Raw genomic sequence first — 18,627 nt, 5'->3', positions numbered from 1 at the left:
CATTAATGTCATGTCTGAGTTATCATAATTACAAATATCTGAGAGCACTCATTATGCAATTATGACTGAGAATTCAGCCAAAGACCATCATTCAATGTAATTAAACCAAAGTTTAATGAATGTAGTGTTATGCTGTCATTGCACTGAATTTTAATCCTCACATGACCAACTCTGTAATTGTATAACTGTCCTGATGATGTGAACACTCACAAACAATTACATGGGATTCCTTACCACCTTTACAGATCATCCCGTATGATGTCAACACTGCATAATCACTGCATAACAATGTTGCATGAATGTTACATTCTTGGTTTTGGAAAGTTAAAGATTTTCCATTATCAGAATGTTGTCGGGGGAACAACTAGCACTTTGGTTGGAGCATACTGACGCTTTTAGCCCAGAGCTTGCAGCTTCATTAGCACTGAGCTACCAGCTGTTTCACACTTGCATCCACTACAGTGGGATATCCCAGTGTGATCCTAAAACTCACTACATGCCAGTCCAGAGCAGGGTGATCCCAGGACTTTCTCAGTGATCCCTGAAAAGGAAACATTGAGAGAACCATTGTGAATTAAGTTCCAAGCAGGTTTCAGTCATTGATCCTGTGGTGACATCACTAAGCATTTGACCCACCTTAACTGTTTAGAAAGCTGATAGCCACAGGCCAGCAAACTCTACTTCTGAGGCCTGTGCTTCTCAACAAAGACACACATCTGTTTTATTGTGAGAGTAAAATAAGTCGCATGCTGTGAGCATTCTGAAGATATTAAGTCTGGCCTTGGTTGTATTAGAGTGATCCTGGATCTGGGGCTTACTGCAAGCACTTTTTATTTTTCAATAATTGCTCACGTGAAATGAGGTTAAGCTAGCCCTGGGCTTTCTCTAACTGCAATTCTATTTTACTTGAAAATATGTTTCTTGTTTGGCTGTGTGTGATTTGATACAAGAGTGTGATTGGTTGTTTTGCGAAAGCCCTGGTAAGATAGATTGTATATTAGTTGCGCAGTGGTTGTAGTATTGCAGTTCATAGCAACTTGTGATAGTCATTCATTAAATTTGTGATTTTGAGGTTGTATGTGGTTGGGATAACGTGCATATTATAAGGTGTCTTTTGTATTATCTTTGATTTAAACCAGGATGCAAAACATGCAGAACAACACAATTCAAGGCCAGCTGAAAGAGTGGGAAATTTGCAAATGAATGCAAATTACCTGGTTAAATGCCAAAGTGTAGGATAAAGTCCATATCAAACTGTATTCCACAGAAGTTGACAAGTTTACCTGGCACCACCTTGGAGTTCAAGCGGAATGGTTCTAAACTGCTTTACATTCTCATGCAAGTACAGGCAGACTAACCTGACAGATCTAAGATACTGTGCTGTTCAATGGTGCATTGCTCGATGGGTATCAGCTCATATATTCTTGGTCCCCATGTCCTGGCAGAGATGGCACAGCTGTGCAGACCAGAGTAGGTAAGTCCATTTCTGTCACTGGTGGTGACTCTGATAGTCGTAATGGCTCATGTGTATGTCACAAGATACTATATCCCCACTGGTCTAGAGTACACTTATGTTGTACATGGCAAGGGTGCTTATGCTATGTCACAGGCATTTTTCATAGAAGATATTTTAACATGTTACAAAAGGAAAAGCATGGGTGTGAATTATAAAATGAATGATTGGATTTCATTTGGCTGCTTCAGTTTCAGGCTCCTTTGTTTATTGCTTACTGGAACACTTGAATAGAACAGAGCCAGGATTAATGTTAATAGTTTAAAATGTCATTAGTATTCATGTATATTTGTGTTATTAGTATAAAATGTCAAAATGTTTGCTGTGAAAAGGGTCTGTTTTGCTTGTCTTATGCACACTGAGGTGTGTATCTATCTATGTGTACATAAAAAGCAAACATGTTTGCTTTATGTACACATGTATATAACTACAGTCATACACAGTACAGGACAGAAGTAACTAAAAATAACCAATTTAATAGCATACAGTAAAAAAAAAGCTTCCAAATTAATATTGTGTGTCTCATTCCCAAGCCGTCAAATACCGACGCTTTGTCACGTCCCTTGGTATCTCATACAGACTCTAAAGGTGTATGAGATGCACCGGCCTTTCAATTAGCACCACTGTAAAACCATTTGTGCAGATATTAGAAACTTGGAGCAAGGTCACATACCATAAGGGGACAAGAAAAATGAAAATGGGGGTAGATGGATGTGTCAGACAAACCCACAACACACCCAGGAGGCCAGGGGTCGTGTCCCATGTGAAACCAATAGTGAACAATCTTTTCCTAAATCTAATCAAATAGTTTTGGTGCCTAAAACTAACCAAAGTGCAACTGTTTTGCAATGTTAATCATGTGTTAAAAAAGGCTTTCTGACAGGAAGGCTCTATGTATGGCTGGTTTGTGAACGCGTCGGACAGCAGGAGCAATTGCTCTGCATGTTTAAGTTAGCTGAAGGTCTGGTGTGTCTCATACAGTCTGTCAGAGATGCACAGGAGCGTAACAAAGTAGTGGTATTTGATGCTCTGAGAATGAGAACAGGTGTGTGTTTTTTGAGGTTGACACATCTTTCTCCCTTCTTCCCTAACTTGATGGAGGACCAATGCCAAATGCTGGTGTACAGATTTGCTCGAGTACACCCTTTAGGACAGCAGAATTGCAGTTTCATTCCAGTTTTCGTTCCACCAGTACTGTCTGCAGAGCAACAAATGAAAAGTCATTTTTGTAACTGTTGATCTTAAACCCTGTACCTGTACAATACCTTCTGCTTAAACTTTTAAACCTGCCCAGAACACTAGGAATTTCCTGACGGACAGGTTTGTGAGGTGGGAAGGAGGAATTACACCCCCTTCAAAATGTTGGTATTCAGCTACGGAGGTATTAAGGCACAGGTAATCACTCAGTGGGCATGGCAGAGGAGAGGGTTTATATATTTATTAGTGTAAGTGGGAAGTCTTTGTGCTTGACTCTCCCTTCCTCTTTCCTTATTTAGCCATGGAAAGTTTTCACAATGGACTCATCAGCACTCTGCCACACATTGACACTGTTCAACATAATTAAACTGGGAGCTGCCCAACAGGATTTCTAACAACGCATCCAGCTATATCATTGTGAGGACTTGAAATAACCCCCTAATAACCCCTAGGTATATTGAACCCATTCAACCCCATCCATCTCCTCCTGTCTAGAACTGACTCTTAATAAATTTAGCCAGAATGAGGACCAACAACATTTCCTCGGACCTAATTTACCTTTCAAATCTTAAGTTTCCTCACATTCAAACCCTGACAACATGACTCAGCAACTAAACATGATGCATGTAGTTGACTCGTGTGTGCATGCTGGAGAGAGAGAGAGAGAGAGAGAGAGAGAGAGAGAGAGAGAGAGAGAGAGAGAGAGGGAGGGGGCGGGGCTTAGTAAATGGATGCCCCGCCTTGCCATCACGACAACCTCCCATAGGCTAGAAATTATTCTACGCCACCTCGGCTGGACTTTTCTTTCTGGTTTCTCAGCAGAGCGGAAGGAACGGAGCGTTTCCTGACGAAGGTCGGAGCACGCTGTGTGGCTGGGGGGCAGAGAGCTGAGGCGCCTCCACAATACATAACCTGTCTGTGTGGCATGTGACAGACGAGCTTCATTTTACGGGAAGGAATAGGAAGGCTGGTCTGCAAGAAAGGGCTCGACCTGAAGAGGGGATAAAGAGCTCTCCAGTGGTTCCCGATCTCCCGCCGAGACGGAGATGGAGAGGCTGTGCGGACCAGAGCGTCCCTTCTGGGTGAGTCCGCTTCCGACACCCGCTGCCGGTGTCAGTCCCGGGGTTTTTTGTCCTGACTGCTGTGTATGTCACAGCGAACTCTTTCGCCTAACACTTAACAAGGTTGTGCAACGTTATGTCATCAGTTGCTTTTGTTTTCTTTCCAGTCAGCCATTCAGAAGTACAGTAACGTCCATGGCTAACTATAAATAACCCACTTAATAGCATTTACTGCGTTAACAAGCTCCCTGATAGTGTCATGTTGAATTACGTGCTTTCGTAAGGGAGGAAGGAGACTCTTAGTTAAGTTGTAGTTTATTATTCATGTTATTGTGGTATTTATACACCTCCGACACGAAGTCCGTAAACTTATGAGTAGTATCACACTTATCAGTCAGTATTCAGCAGCTAACCTGCGTCCCTGGAGGGGCATCAAAGTGGTTACAGTAGCGTAGAGTAGGAAGTACCGAATGGATAATCTATTAAAGACACACTATAGTCCCACCGGGAATATTTCTGCGTGGTTATAAAATGACATGCAGTAGCAAATGTCACTTTATACAAATATCATAGGAGACCAATTTACCATAACAAATGTCACATCAGTATCACCATTTGAAATTACAAGCACCCTATAAATAAGTATCGTAAGTATTAGATGAGATGGGAGATACCATAGGCTATAGTACAATAAAGTCAATACTCAGTAGTACCACAGACACCAAAACTCCCAACTGGATTATTACAGAAGCTTTCTATTTCTTTCACCACTTAATTTTCCACAGTGAGCCACAGTAGCATCCACTACACCTTGTGGACTACCTGGGTGATGTCACTCTGTAAAAGTTAACTGGGGTTATGGTCAGGGTCATTTTTTTCTTTGGAAATGCTAATGTGGATTTGATCTTGCTATGATACAAACTCTTGCTGTGCTGCTCTGTTGCAAGCCGTAAACCATAACAGGAACTCCTACAGGTCACATATATTGATTTCTTTTGTCCTGAAAACACCAAGTTTGAGAACACAGTTGCTGCACAGTCACTTTTCATTTGTTCCGTCTGACTATGGGGAAGTAGAGCTTATAGAGCTGTTGTTGTGGTAAATCAGTGTTCTCCACACTAGAGCTGGGTCATATAGAAAAAAATATAACATGTAAATGTTGTGATTTGGATGTAAAATATGACTAAATGAAGATTTTTAAAGTGCAGAATGAAAGAAAAATATTTACAAGCTCAATTTTTAACTGAGATGCCATCAGATAGAAATGTTTAAATTCATACCCTGATGAATCAACAAAAGAACACTCAAGTCACTAACTCTATGCGTGTGTGTATGTCATATTTCTGCAGCTGCTTCACAGTAAAAGCCTTCCTGTAGTGCGTCCTTGTGTTGTGTGGAGGCTGGAAAGCTTATGTGGATCATTCTGACATCCCAGATTTTTAAAAGTTTTTTGAAAAGTTGCTCATACAGAGCAACATTAGCATTTGCTTGGAGGCGTCTTTCTGTCCAATATTCATTCTCATTTTAGCTCCGTTTTGATCTCCATGAGTTCCCTAGAGAAATATCTGGCTTTTCAGCCATTCTTAATGCTCTGTGCACAACTAGCTAACTTTGCCTCTTACCTCTTTGTTGCTGAGCAGGTAGTATAAAATGATGAAGTGGTTTTATCAGAGTTTTTTTTTTTTTTTTTTTGAAAACAGCTCCCTTCTGCAGCTGAAAATGAGGGTGAGAGCGATGAGACTGAATCAAAACAGTAAATTGTGGGCCCTTCAATTAAACCAAAACAATGATGTTAAAAGTATTGAAAGCTCTGTAGAGTTCTATTTGGTGAGGCATCTGATGTCAGACAGTCGTGATGGTGATGATGCTGCTCGCAGCTAGTTTTCAAGGTTTGAGTCTCTGTTGAGCAGAACTGAGTCTTTGCAAGAGTCAGTTTTGAAAAGAGCTGCTCACAGTAGAACGTTGTTGCTTTGCAGTTCAATGACTTCATTTTTTTGGTTGTCAACACATCAGCTGGTTCCACATTGAACAGAGTTGGAAACATGTTCAGTTTCTTTTGTTTGGTTTTCATGTCCTGAAACCTCTCACCAAAGGCCTGAAGGAGTTTTCACACTCAGCAGCATATTCAGACGTGAGAGCAGGCTTTTGTTCTTGCAGAGCAGGAAAATGCACATTGTTACCTCTTTCAACTTGAAGTTGCCACAGCTTTAATTTAGCTTCAAATGATCTCACATTTGTACTTGGTAATGTCCACCATGGAGGCCAAATCACACAGACACTCGCTATATAAGTTTCCAACAATTGACTTTTCCGTTGCTAGCAGCAACAAGGCACTCCCTCACAAATTCTCCTCCTGCATAATGTTTCAGCTATTTAGAAATTAGCTCATTCACAACAATTTGCCTGCAGAACGCTGTCAGAATGCGGTCTTGTGAAAGCTGCTTGTTGGGCCTCCAAACTCCACTGAATCATTTCATCTACATGCATTCGTCCTTGCAGTTTAAGTTTAGCATGTTTGCAGCTGTAATGACTCTTGAGATTAGCTTTTTTCATCCCTGTGAGTGCATCCCCTCAAGCTTAGACACACTGGTTTCCTTCCCTAATCATTTGTCCATTTCTCTTGGAAAACGCGACATTCTACATCTACGTTTGTTTTGTTGACATGTCGCCATGATGCATTGATGTTATAACAATCCTACGTGTATGTTGCATTCAGGGACCACTAGGAATTTAGGTAGATCTAGAAAATAGTTTTTTGCTTTTTTGTATTTGTGACTTACCTCATGGGCAGAAACAAAGGGTCATGCAGGCTGCATACTCCTGAAGGCCAGAGGTTCCTCCACCCTGGTTTAGGTGAACTGCAGAATTGGGCAGCAATTCTCTGTGGGTCATCATCACTATGAGTGCCCTGATTCACATTCAACAGAGTCATTTTAATGTGTTGTTAATAGGAAAATGTTGATTAGTGCAGCTTTAAATCTGTAATAACAAATCTTGTTATGTAGCTTCTGGTTTTGTTATGACAAATCTTGTTATAACAAAACCAGATGTTATGTTTGTTTGAGCAGCAGGCTAAGGTCCCACTACTACACTGTTTTAGTTCTATGCCATTCAGGCATCCATCATCAAACTGTCTGTCTGTGTCATGCTGTGTGTATTTGGTGTGGGGTCTGTTTGACACGAGGAAGGCTGGAAGTCTATGGCCCACACTGCTATGAAGAAATCCCTCTATGCACCGAACTCAGGAGCTTTGAAGCACTTTGCTGTCTCAGAAAGGGTTACCACTATGCACCCTCCTCTAGCTGGGTATTACACTCAGGGCTGGCTTGTTTACGAGGCCATCTGAGGTGACCTAAACTAGTTGCTGCTGTTTACGTCCACTTCAAACAAACTGGAGGCAGTTGTAATCCCCCAGCACTCAACAGTGCATGTTCAGAGGGAGTCCAGTTAAACACTAAGGTCGAGCCAATGTCTTTATTGTTCATTAAAGATGTTCTATGTAACCTGCATCTTTCTATCTAGCCAATGGCTAAACAGTCCTTACATTAGTAACATCAGCACTCGTATTGGTCATTGCTGCCTGTATGCAGCATTAACGGTAAGGGGGTTCAAAAGTCCTGCTACTCTGCTAACATACTGATATAATGGTCACTTTAAATTCGGAATTCTTAATTCCACATTTGACCATCACAAGATGAGGATATATGATGTCTGATTCCAGTCTCTTTGATTTTTATATTTGAGACCAACAATAAAGCTAGAGTCATAGCTAAAATCATTTAAAGGCCCTTGAATTTAAAATTTGCATCATTGTTACGGGGGACGTCTGTTCATGGAAAACATGCAATGTGTAAATATTATGATAGTGCAGTGTTTCCCACAGAATCGTGTGTGCACACCAAAGGAACGTGACACAACCTTTCTCGTAGTGCTTTTTACTTCATGCTCTGCTGCTTTTTGTGTGATGTTATGAAGTTGCAGTTATGCAGTTATGATTGCACTAAAATATTGTGTGTGCTGGCAGTGTATTTATTTTAGTTGTACAGGGAGAGTTAATGTATCACTCATTGAAGCTACAACTGTAAGCTTTATCATGGATACATGCAAATTTGGAGCATATCGCAAGTGATTTGCATGTTGCATGAGCTTTGTTCTCTGCCTGATTATGTCTGTTCATGAAAGTCCAAAATATTTAGATGGAAATGTGATCATTGACTTTGCAAACAGAATTTGTTAAAACAATCTCACTGCAAAGCTTGAACATGGAAGTGTGCAGTCTGCAACTCTTTATCAGCTTTACAATCCGCTCACTGTGGCTGCTTCCGGTTCCATCAGTCCAAGAATTAAGAATCATCCACTGACAAAGATTTCTGAAAATTACCTTTATCTTGTTGTATTGATGGATTTTTGATGAATGAATGAATGAACGGGTGGCGCTAATCAAATACAGTGTGTTTCGTCTAGCTGCTTCACAAGAAAACCCACCGGCTGAAGGCTTACGCACACACACACACACACACACACACACACACACACACACACACACACACAGATTGTGTGAATCGAAAGCCCCAGAACCGATTCTAATGGACCTTTTGGTGAGATGGTTATCCAGTACAAAGTACAAAGTTTGAGAAAAAAAAAAAGACAAAAGGTATGAGGAGTGTATACACAAGAAGGTGCAGCCGAAGCAGACAGATTGTGTGACATGTAGTACACATTAAGAGGCTGATCGAAAGCCTGTTTATTAGCAGCGTTACATACCAACCATACAGTGTGTCAGCAGCAGCTTGGATTACAGTTGTGTCTTAAGGGAAAGGTACTGTGTTGTCACCGACTGTAGAAACCAGAATGTGTTACATAAGTGTGGAATAGTTTGTCTTCATTAGTTGGGATTTCAGTGGTGTAGGGTGGAGCTTGAGCTGAATGGAAACTAAAAAAGAGGAAGTTGTTATAAGTGAAGTCAGAGTCATGATGACAAGGTGAAAGTTGAACTTAGTGTGTTATCTCTAAAACAAATTCAGATTAAATTGTATTTGCTGTGGTGAAAAATTCATCAGAGCCTTTCCACACTGTGAATGAATGAATAACCTGACTGTAGGGAAACAGGAGTGGCACTCATGATTACTGGATAGTATAATGTAGGAGAAAAGTTTCTTTTTAGGCATTTTGTTTTGTGCTTTTGGCTTGATGGCTCATTTGTCATGTCTTTGCTCCCATTTTTCTTCTGTAATGCAAGTGTCTCTGTAAGGCAAATGTCTTACTGCTGGCTCATACACTGCACCAACGGCCTTGTGATTTATTATCCTTACAGTTGCACAGTCCCAATCACTTCCTGTGCGTTCTTTAACATTTTTATTGGTTTTCATTTCCAAATAACCCAGCCAATGCCCTCTAAATCACAATCTTTTCACCACTACAAATAGGAATCAGGTGTCCAGTAAACTATGAAGAACACACAATGAACAACATTTCTAATTTTCTCAATGTTGGACTGGAAGCGAACATGGCCAGCAGCAGTTCCTGTCCTCCTGCATCTTTACAGTTGTCGGCTTTGCATTCATACCACTCAACAGGGTGTCAGTGTAACAGACAACAGATGGACAGCCTGCTGCAATTTATTTTCTCAAGCCTCGAAATAAAGTAGAAAGCAAAAGGGAAGTCTGTGACCCCCCCCCCCCTGCAACCTGCATTACTGCAGAAGTGTGCTGATTGACTGTGACTGAATAATCCTCACGACCATGTTGAGCATTTTGTTTTAAACAGCAGAATTTGGTACATATTGATGAAGCATAATTCCTCTGCAAACACTTTCAGTGTGCTTTCAGTGCTTTGATCATCACTAGTAAATCACATGGAATTAAAGCCTTACCCTCGATCCACAAAGTGATACAATAATTCACAGCAAAATGAGACTTAATTAATACAATTTAAGTAAGAAATTGTATTAGTTTGAGCAGTAAGGATGTGCTTCTTTGCTATGATATATCTGTTTTCCACTTGCCTAGTAGAAGATTGATATCACTCTCTATGGTAAATATGCAGCTACTGCCTGCAGCCTGTCAACTTAGTCTTAGGCAAATGTGTCTGCTATGAAAAACAAACAAAGCTTACTCTAATCATACCATATTCACCAAATCTACATGTAAAACATTACTGCAAGAGCTGATGAACAACAGCAAATGTGTTTTTTTATCAGGAGGTTTAGCGGTCGTCCACTAATCAGAAGTTCGCCGGTTTGATCACAGCCCCGCTCTACACTGCACGGTCTACATGTCGAAGAATCCTTGGGCAAGATACTGAACCCCCACTTTGCTTCAGATGTTGTGCCATCAATGTGACTGTGTGTGAATGGTTATTGCTTGTAAGGAACTGGTGGCCCCTTGCCATCAGTGTACGAATGTATGTGAATGGGTGAATATTGGCTTGTGTTGTAAAGCGCTTAGAGTGGTCAGTAAGACTAGAAAAACGCTGTATAAAGGCAGTCCATTGACCAAACAGACAGGAAACAGAGAAACAGTGGTTAGGTTTTCCAATGAGTGTGTCAGGTTGTGATCAGATTTCTGATCTGACCAACAGAGATGCATATATATGACTGGATGTCATAATCTCATCTGTGCTTTGGTCTAGTGCTACTGTTGAATATTGAAGATAATAAAAGCACTAGATTTAGCTAACTTTCCTGGGGATCAGGCTGATTGGAGCTTCAAGCAAAGCAGAGTGGTAATTTTCCATGGGGTCATCATTACGAACTTCCTCTTCTACATTTCACAGTCATTTGATTCAGTGGTAACACCACAAATGTTGATAAAAGGCAAACACCAATTTTACACGTCACATTCTACTACTGCATATTAGGGCTGTCGAAATTGCCCAGAAATGACACTCAAATATTACCTCTGAAAAACCACATAGGTTTGAGCCATTTGAATATCTATTTTTGTACGTTTAGTGTCCCCAGAGGGAGCTGCACAAAGTCTGATATATGTTCTCAATGATATCGCTTAAGTCAGTGTCAGTGCCAATTTACAGTATAGGTCTGTATCATTCTGTGACTGCAGATGTCTTGGATTTCATCCAGGATATCCCTGCTAGGAATGTGACAAGCTTATGTTGTGCTGACTTGTATAATATGTTGAATACAAGACATATTTTAGAACAATATGAAATCATTAAAGCTTAAAAAGCGGAGAATGTGTATTCGTGTCTTTTATCTTTGGTAGCCATGACGACAAACAACATCAGGTCACAGAAATGGAAAGGGCAAAGACAAACAGGAGCAGAGAATGATTTGATCATAGTAAGCACCTGAAAAGCTCAGGCCACATACATTTAGACTTAAAGTATATGTTAGACCATGTAAAAAAGTGTTTACACTGTCAGAGCCGTCCATACTGTTCGCATTGGTTTAGTCTGATTGAACTGTAATTTCATGGATGATATGGAGGTGAGGGAGAGTCTGTTGCATCCCTGCCTCTTCAGGGAGGAGCTGTGTATTGCCAAGCTTGTCAACAGTTATTTCCCTGTCTGGCTTTAAGTGACTGGTTCTGAGTATGCCATTCTTCTGCTGCCACAGGATGCCCATTTTACACAAATGTTGTCTTGTTGCTAGTTTGTGTGATTTTAGTGTTTTGTTTCATTGGGAAACCGTCATGGGAACTCTCACATTGTGTGAAGAAGTGAAACTTTTGGTTAATAGTGCTCATATTCAGGGTTGAATTAGTCACAATATCAATGCTTTTCTTCTGCAGTAGAGAATAACAGACAGGAAAGATGGGAGTAAGAAGGAAATGACATGCAACAAAGGTCCCTCCAGGGAGATAGTGTAGACTGGGAACAGGATAAATGCATTCGTCCTTAATAAAGGGGAAGGCTTTTAGATCTCCTACACTTCCAGAGACACCTACTCAGTCTCTTTCATGGATGAGAGAAACATGGAGACATGGAAAATGACATGACTTGATTGAAGTGGTAAATGGACTGTATTTCTATAGAACCTTTAAAGTCTGATGACGACTCAAAGCGCTTTTTGCTACCTAAGTCTGCGTTCACCCATTCACACACACACACACACACACATGCACACACACACTCGTACGATGGTGGCCAGCTCATTACGAACATTAACCATTCACACACACTGATGACACAACATCAGTTTTCTCTGAAGCTTTAAAGCCCTGAAAGCATTTTTTTCTCTCAGTCAGCTTCTTCCTATCAGTGAGGGAGTCCGACATAAACAGAACATTTCTGTTGTGATTATTCAGGGTCTGCGTTATCCTGAAATTACCATTTTTAATAGGAAAATATGTTGAAGCATGAATGGTTTAACTCGCTCCGGTCACGCTTGCGCACCATGCTACAAAATGTGTGACGCACAATTCTGTATACTTCTTTTACAAGTACTAGATTTGTACTAATCTATTAACAGTTACTGAGTGCATGCTGCCTGATAAGATCTGAATCCAGCCTCTATGAAGATCATATCTGTTCATTCTCATCAAGCAATGATTATTTTCATAAAGTGATGTAACTTTGTGTTTATGAAGTCAGGTGTTCGCATTAGACCCCCATGGCTCTGAAACCGTCCTTTGATAATGACTAGCTGCTATGCAACCATCCCACGAGTGATGAAACTCACCAGGGAGGAAGATGCCAGACCTATAGGTTCGCTCTGTCTGCCTCGTCTTACAGTTGGTTTGTTTCAGACTCCCTGTTTGTTTGTTGTGAGGCTGTCACCCAGCTATTCTGGTCTCTGCTGGCACTTCACCCTTCTCATCTCAGCTTTCATTGAAGTTGTAGGTTTTAGATTTCAAGTGTCGTGCTAACTGCCTTGAAAGCATGTGAATTTGAATAAATGCATTTAGGATGAGCAGCTATTCCCCTCTTTCATATGATAGAAGTCTGTTTGCTTGCAAAATGATGACAGTTTCTGCTAGTTGTCATTTAATAGCTTTTTCTTTGATATGCTTCACAGTCAACTTGTGTATATTAAGGCTTATGAAATGTGTTTGAGTTACATATATTTCATTATCAGTTTGCATGTGAACAATACTGACTGTTCACTTTCCCAAGGTCTGATGGGCAGTTATGTAATATTCAGTTTCAGATTGTATTGGTGAGGTCAACCCTTATAAGCCACGCCTCTGATAAGCACCAATGTAGAAAACAGCTTCCCTATCAGATGAGCGATTTTAAAAATGGAGTTTATGCCACAGTCTTTCCTAGCAACCAAAGAGCTTACACATCACAGTCTTCATGTTCCTCTTTCATTTATGAAAACTATTGACTTTTTTCCCTTTCAGAGGAACACAAAAGATCTTCTGTGCACTTGGAGTCTTTGTCACCATGATAAGAATTCATGTGATGTGTGTGAGCAAAGGAAAAGTGCTTGTCTGATATGATCAGTCATTAAACGTAGTATTTGCTCACTACCTTTTCACCTGTGGGGATATCAGAGGCCTTTAAATTTGACATTTGTTTTATATTATACTTTGTTCTTTGCTGAGTGAGATGGGGTGTGTTCATGCACCAGGAGCGCAAATAACTGGTTAGTTTTGTCAGTTAGCTCATTTAGCTAACAGTTACACCTGACATTCACTACTGTGTCAATATTAAGTAGCAACTCATCTCTACATGAATACTGCTTTGAGGTGTAAACAGTTTTAACTTGGTATAGGAGTAAATGTATGAGTACATCTCCACTTGAGTAACACTTGCATCTTCGTAACTTTGCTAAGTTTGAACTAAAGGAACAGCTGCTTCAGCAGGCATCCTTTCGTCATTATGATGTCGCCAGGCAGTCAGTGGAGACGCCAGGAAGTCACCACACCCGGCCAAAAAATAAACTCATATAACTTTCCAAAAACCACAAATTGTTGTTTTTCCCCTCAGTTTTTGTACACATTTAACAGACGAGATATAATGTGTTAATTAGTGAGCTTTGGAGGATGTGAGAGGTGAATTTTCTCACCCTTGAATGAGCATGGCTGGCTGTTTCCCTGTTTCCAGTCTCTATGCTGAACAAACTAGCTGCTGGTCATCGCTTCATGCTGACTGCACAGACATGAGTATTCTCATCTAACTCTCGACAAGTTAATTTCCTGAAGTGTCCTTAAAATAAAAACTGAAAAGTTCCAATATTGAAAGAATAATAGCGTTATTCCTGTGGTTGCAGTTCGATTGAACACTTGCGCACTGGACGTCTCTTGTCTGCATCACTTGGGTTTGCAGTTGTATCAGGTGGAAGTGATGTGCAATACTGTCACTTTTTCCATTTCTACTTCTCCGTTACTTTTACATGGCAGGGGTTCATTTGGAAGCAAAAACACTCCATGCCTGCTAGAATGGAAAAAGCCAAATGAATGACAATAGTTAAGATCTGATCTAAAGTGTTTATTCAATTTTCTGTTGAGTCATCATGGGTGGAAAAAAAATGCTAAACTGATAAATCACAAATTTTGGTTTAAAAATAACAAAGACAGAAGCTTCATTCTCTCTGTTAAATCCCTGCTGTCAAGAACAGTAATGAAATCATGAGGTCAACAATGAGCCAAAATGAACTTCTGAAGGGTGACATTTTACGGCTGCCCTTCACACTGCGCTACACACACACACACACACACACACACACACACACACACACACACACACACGCACACACACACACCAGCACAAGTAATGACCCATCACCTCCTTACCTCTGCATCACTTTCACACACATTTAGCCGCACATGCTTCAGCAGCTGGGTGTGGTGGTGTTTGGAGAGTGGCTAGAGACTGGCAGCTGTGTTTATCTTGGTTCCATCTGTGGGTGGGCCTTCAACTGTGTTTGTCCAGGGGAGCACGACAACTGTAGCGTCAGGGCCGCATCTCAGGATGAATCAGGATGTCCTCTGGATTGCTCAGCTATTGTTCCTCAGCATCACAAGAAATAACTCACACTGTTTCCATACAATGACGTGGTAAAGTTTAACCTTGACTGGCCTATGACCAAGACTTACTAGCAAAAGTCTTTCATCTGATTAATTTAGGAAAGACACACCGTATCATGCTTGTGAAGCTCTGTATACACTTCAGTGTGCCACACATGCTTATTCCATGCACAAAAAAGTGAAATGGAATTTAGTATTTGTAAATGCATGTGTGTGGTATTTGGTCAAATAGCTGATTTTAGTAGTTATAGAAACCCAAATATTTTACAGTAAAGGAATGTCATCAGGCTGCTCGTAAAGCTGATGAACTGGGACTTTGAGATCATGATGTTCTTGCGCTGAGGGTGTCAGCTGAGTTTCTGAAATGTGAAGAACTAGATTTCATGCCGTCTTCCCTGCCCCTCTGACCGTAGGGATGTACGAATACTAAGTGTTTACAGATTTCAGTGTAAGGAAAACATCTGGCCGGATGAAATTGTGGAGGCGTGTTTGCGTGGGTGGTGGAGGTGTGGTGATGCAAGTGTGCACTGTTTAAAGTGTGTGTTAGAGTCTTGATTTCTGCTGGCCAGTGGGAGAGTTCAGATAACACCATTTGGCGCTGTTAGATAAGAGACGCATGACTGTAAGCTAAAGTGCTGTTCTCCATGTGTTGTGTGTCTTTGCAGGTAGCCAATCAGACGCTCCACACAGAGCGGCCAGATCTGCCGGAGTGTTTTCAGCTCTCTGTCCTGTCATGGCTGCCATGCATCTACCTTTGGGCTGTCTGCCCTATCTACCTCTTCTATCTTAAGAAGAACAACAGAGGCTATATCATGATGTCCATTATGAACAGATTCAAAACGGTGAGATGGGACTTTGTCATCATATTTTATGACATTGTACTCCAAAGCAAGTGAAATGTCAGTATTTTTCCCTCCTTGACCTGAAAACTTGAGATGTGCTGCCTGTTGTACTTTTTGGGTTGTAGTCATTTTGGGGGTTTAAATGCACCTACTGAGTGTGTCAGAAGCTGCTGTACCGAGTGTGGCCACCGTGCCACAATCAGCCCATTGCCCAGTGTTAAAACTGTGCGTACGATTATCACCGTTTCCTGCTAGATGCCACTTTTTGTTCTTATTATTCCAACACCTCCTGAGTCAACAGCAGCCCCCTCACACTCTGTTTTGTGTTTGTCCTATACTATACAAAGAATGGTGGCTAGCTAGCGTGAGCTGTCTCTCTCATGTTGACAGCAAATGACCAAACTGTCAAAACTCACAGCAGACAGTAGTCTTGTAACCGCAGCACTCTACTAATTAACCCATGGTCTGAAGTAGGACATATAGTAGCTTATGTATGGAGTCATGGGGTAACATAGAGTGCTGAAATCCCTGGTGAAGCAGAAGCTCATTATCAATGTCGGTTCCCCACCTGGTTAACTGTCTGTGTGCCAGTAGGAATCAAAGTGATATTAATGGCTGATATCAAAACTTCAACTTCTTCTTTTTGGTAATTACGCTTTCCACCAACTAAGTGCACTACTGATTCACTGAAAAAATAGATTACTTTGACTTAAAATGCAGAATGTTCATGCTACACTGAACAATGAGCACAAGGCTGACTCACATAGTCCCCCGCTGTCAGACGTTTGGGTTTCCAGCCAGGTAGTCATCTCTTTTACTGTCCTGTGTTTTTACAGTATTTAACGTCTGTTTTTTCCCCATTGCTCCTTTCTCCATGTCTCTGTTCTCAGGTGTTTGGCTTGTTGTTATGGATTGTGTGTTGGATAGATCTCTTCTACACATTCCATGAGCTGCGGCAGGGTTACAGCCAGCCGCCCATCTACTTTGTCACCCCGCTGGTTCTCGGCATGACCATGGTGAGGATATGTCCAGTTGCACAAGAATTCAGCTCCTGAGAAGAAACCTCTTTGTGGTTCATGTGTGTTCAAAAAGGTTGTTTAAGGTTAACATGGTTACACCTTTAGACATGTAATAAATCATGTGTGTGAGAGCAGTAGCAGTGAGCAGATTTTACTGTGGATTTATGCAATTTCTTTTACATACACAAATACAGTGGGCACACAGTGAAGAGATGTTATCAGAGGACACAGTCTGTCCCTCACCTAGCCCGCACTGTAAAAATGATTCTGACACTTTTATTTAGGTGAGTTTTGATTAAGTTTCATTGCTGTCAAGAAACTCTGAATAAAGTTTCAGAGTTTCTTAGTAATAAAGTGAAAGTAGTGTAGAACGGGGTTGTTACGTATCATATTGTTTAGGATTTTAACAGTACCAGATTTTGATATGATGGAAAAAAAATCCCATTGTGATAATGGCAATATTCTGACGCCATGACATCAAACTGTCAGGCACAGCAACAGCATGCATAGCTTAAAGTGAAGGTAATATTGCTCCTGGCACCATGGGATTAGTTCTAAAAATGTGAGCGGCTTCAGCAGCATGGAAGTGGTTTGTTTACAAAAGATCAGGTGTACAACAAACCACGGCAAGACTGTAACAATAAAAGTGGCAACACAACTTACTTATTTCACCACCTCAAGCAGAAGCTCCCAGTTAAATAGTAGGAGGGCCTACAAGGAAACGTCAGCTGTTGTGAGTTCTAAACCACATATATTCTTCAGTATTTTGTCAGATGAAGACTGCTTGTATATAATTTTAATTGAGTGTTTTTTCATTCAGTTGGGAAAATAGTGGAAAATGTGTCCATTAGCACTTCTGATAGTCCAGGTTGGCATAGAAAAACTCAATCCCGCCTTCATTTGAAACGCTTGAATGTTTGCAAATGATCCCTGATTGGAGACTTCAATCAAATTTAATAAAATTGAATTTTAAACTTTAATAACATTAAGTAAGCATTAAAATGGTTGCTGTTTTGCAGCTGATTTATTCACTAACAATTTCAGCCCTCAGTGATGTTAATGTTTTATGTTTGCCTTGTTTGGAAATGGCAATGAATTTACCTCATCTCTACAAACCAAACGAGATTATGTGTCTGTCAGATTGTTGAGTCACTGTGCCGCTCTGAATGGGTCCTACCACATGAGCAGAGCGCAGCGCAGTGCAGTAGGACAGGTAGATTCATGCTGTCTCTCATCTCATTTGCACAAATCCCACAGAGCTGTAAGCACTTTCTGATAGCATGACTGTGCTCTGGTCTCAGCTGTTCTAGAAAACCAGGTTTCCGATGTACTCCAGCTGCTGCTTCATATCACATCTGCCTGCTGAACATGATATGTACACTGAATCATACATGTAGCTGCTGTAATTTTAGCTGATAATAAGGTGCTTATTGGTGAAACCTGTACTTCAGGTCATCGCCATCACGTAAAAAGGACTGCTCTCTCTGTTTATTTTGGCAGAATATTAAAATCTTAACTTTTTAAAAATGATTACTTTTTATCGCAATGCTATGTCTTCGCATTAAATTGCGACTTTATTCTTGCGATATTAAGGCTTTGTTCTCCAAATTAAGACTTATTCTTTGTTAGTCTCATAATCTCAGATTTTTTTCTTTATCCGCAACCACTGAAAGAAAATCAGTGTATGCATCCCCAAATAACACCAGTAGTGGCTTTTCTTTTAGCATGGGAATGTTTAAGCACCTCACTGCAACCAACCATGTAGACATACATTTCAGAGACTGCAGTATTAGCCAAACAAAAAGCTAGAAAGAAGGTGCTGAAAAGAAAAGCTCACAAGTGCAACGATTAAAATGTTGGGAGGACACAGCTTCTCTCAGACCGGAACGAAAATATAAGAGAGTATTTCAAATCAAAACCTTTGAGGTTCTCCCAGAACTTCTGAAAAGCCTTGGCAAATGTTATGTTTCCTCTACCAAAAGTGAAGTGCGGTGCACCCCATGTTTTGCAACCTGCATAGGGTGCTTTGGTGACATGTTGCCCCTATTTGTTTCAGTAGTC

At 40.8% G+C, this 18,627-nt stretch overlaps 1 protein-coding gene across 6 annotated transcripts in view; it reads left to right on the top strand.

Annotated features, from left to right (window-relative positions):
• Positions 1 to 3,530: 3,530 nt before the first annotated feature.
• The window catches only part of abcc3 (ATP-binding cassette, sub-family C (CFTR/MRP), member 3), a 50,477-nt gene continuing 35,380 nt past the window's right edge, over positions 3,531 to 18,627 (top strand). For all 6 annotated transcript variants that reach the window (XR_013079263.1, XM_076759189.1, XM_076759190.1 and 3 more), the window contains exons 1-3: positions 3,531 to 3,792; positions 15,371 to 15,547; positions 16,438 to 16,563. Coding sequence is in view for 5 of the 6 variants with exons in the window: in XM_076759189.1 (XP_076615304.1) it covers positions 3,757 to 3,792; positions 15,371 to 15,547; positions 16,438 to 16,563 (339 nt within the window). In the remaining variant the exon portion in view is untranslated. The remainder of the gene's footprint in view (positions 3,793 to 15,370; positions 15,548 to 16,437; positions 16,564 to 18,627) is intronic.

This window comes from Chaetodon auriga, chromosome 20 (assembly GCF_051107435.1).
Source record: "Chaetodon auriga isolate fChaAug3 chromosome 20, fChaAug3.hap1, whole genome shotgun sequence".
Lineage (NCBI taxonomy): Eukaryota > Metazoa > Chordata > Actinopteri > Chaetodontiformes > Chaetodontidae > Chaetodon > Chaetodon auriga.
This window is presented reverse-complemented; position numbering and strand designations above follow the sequence as displayed.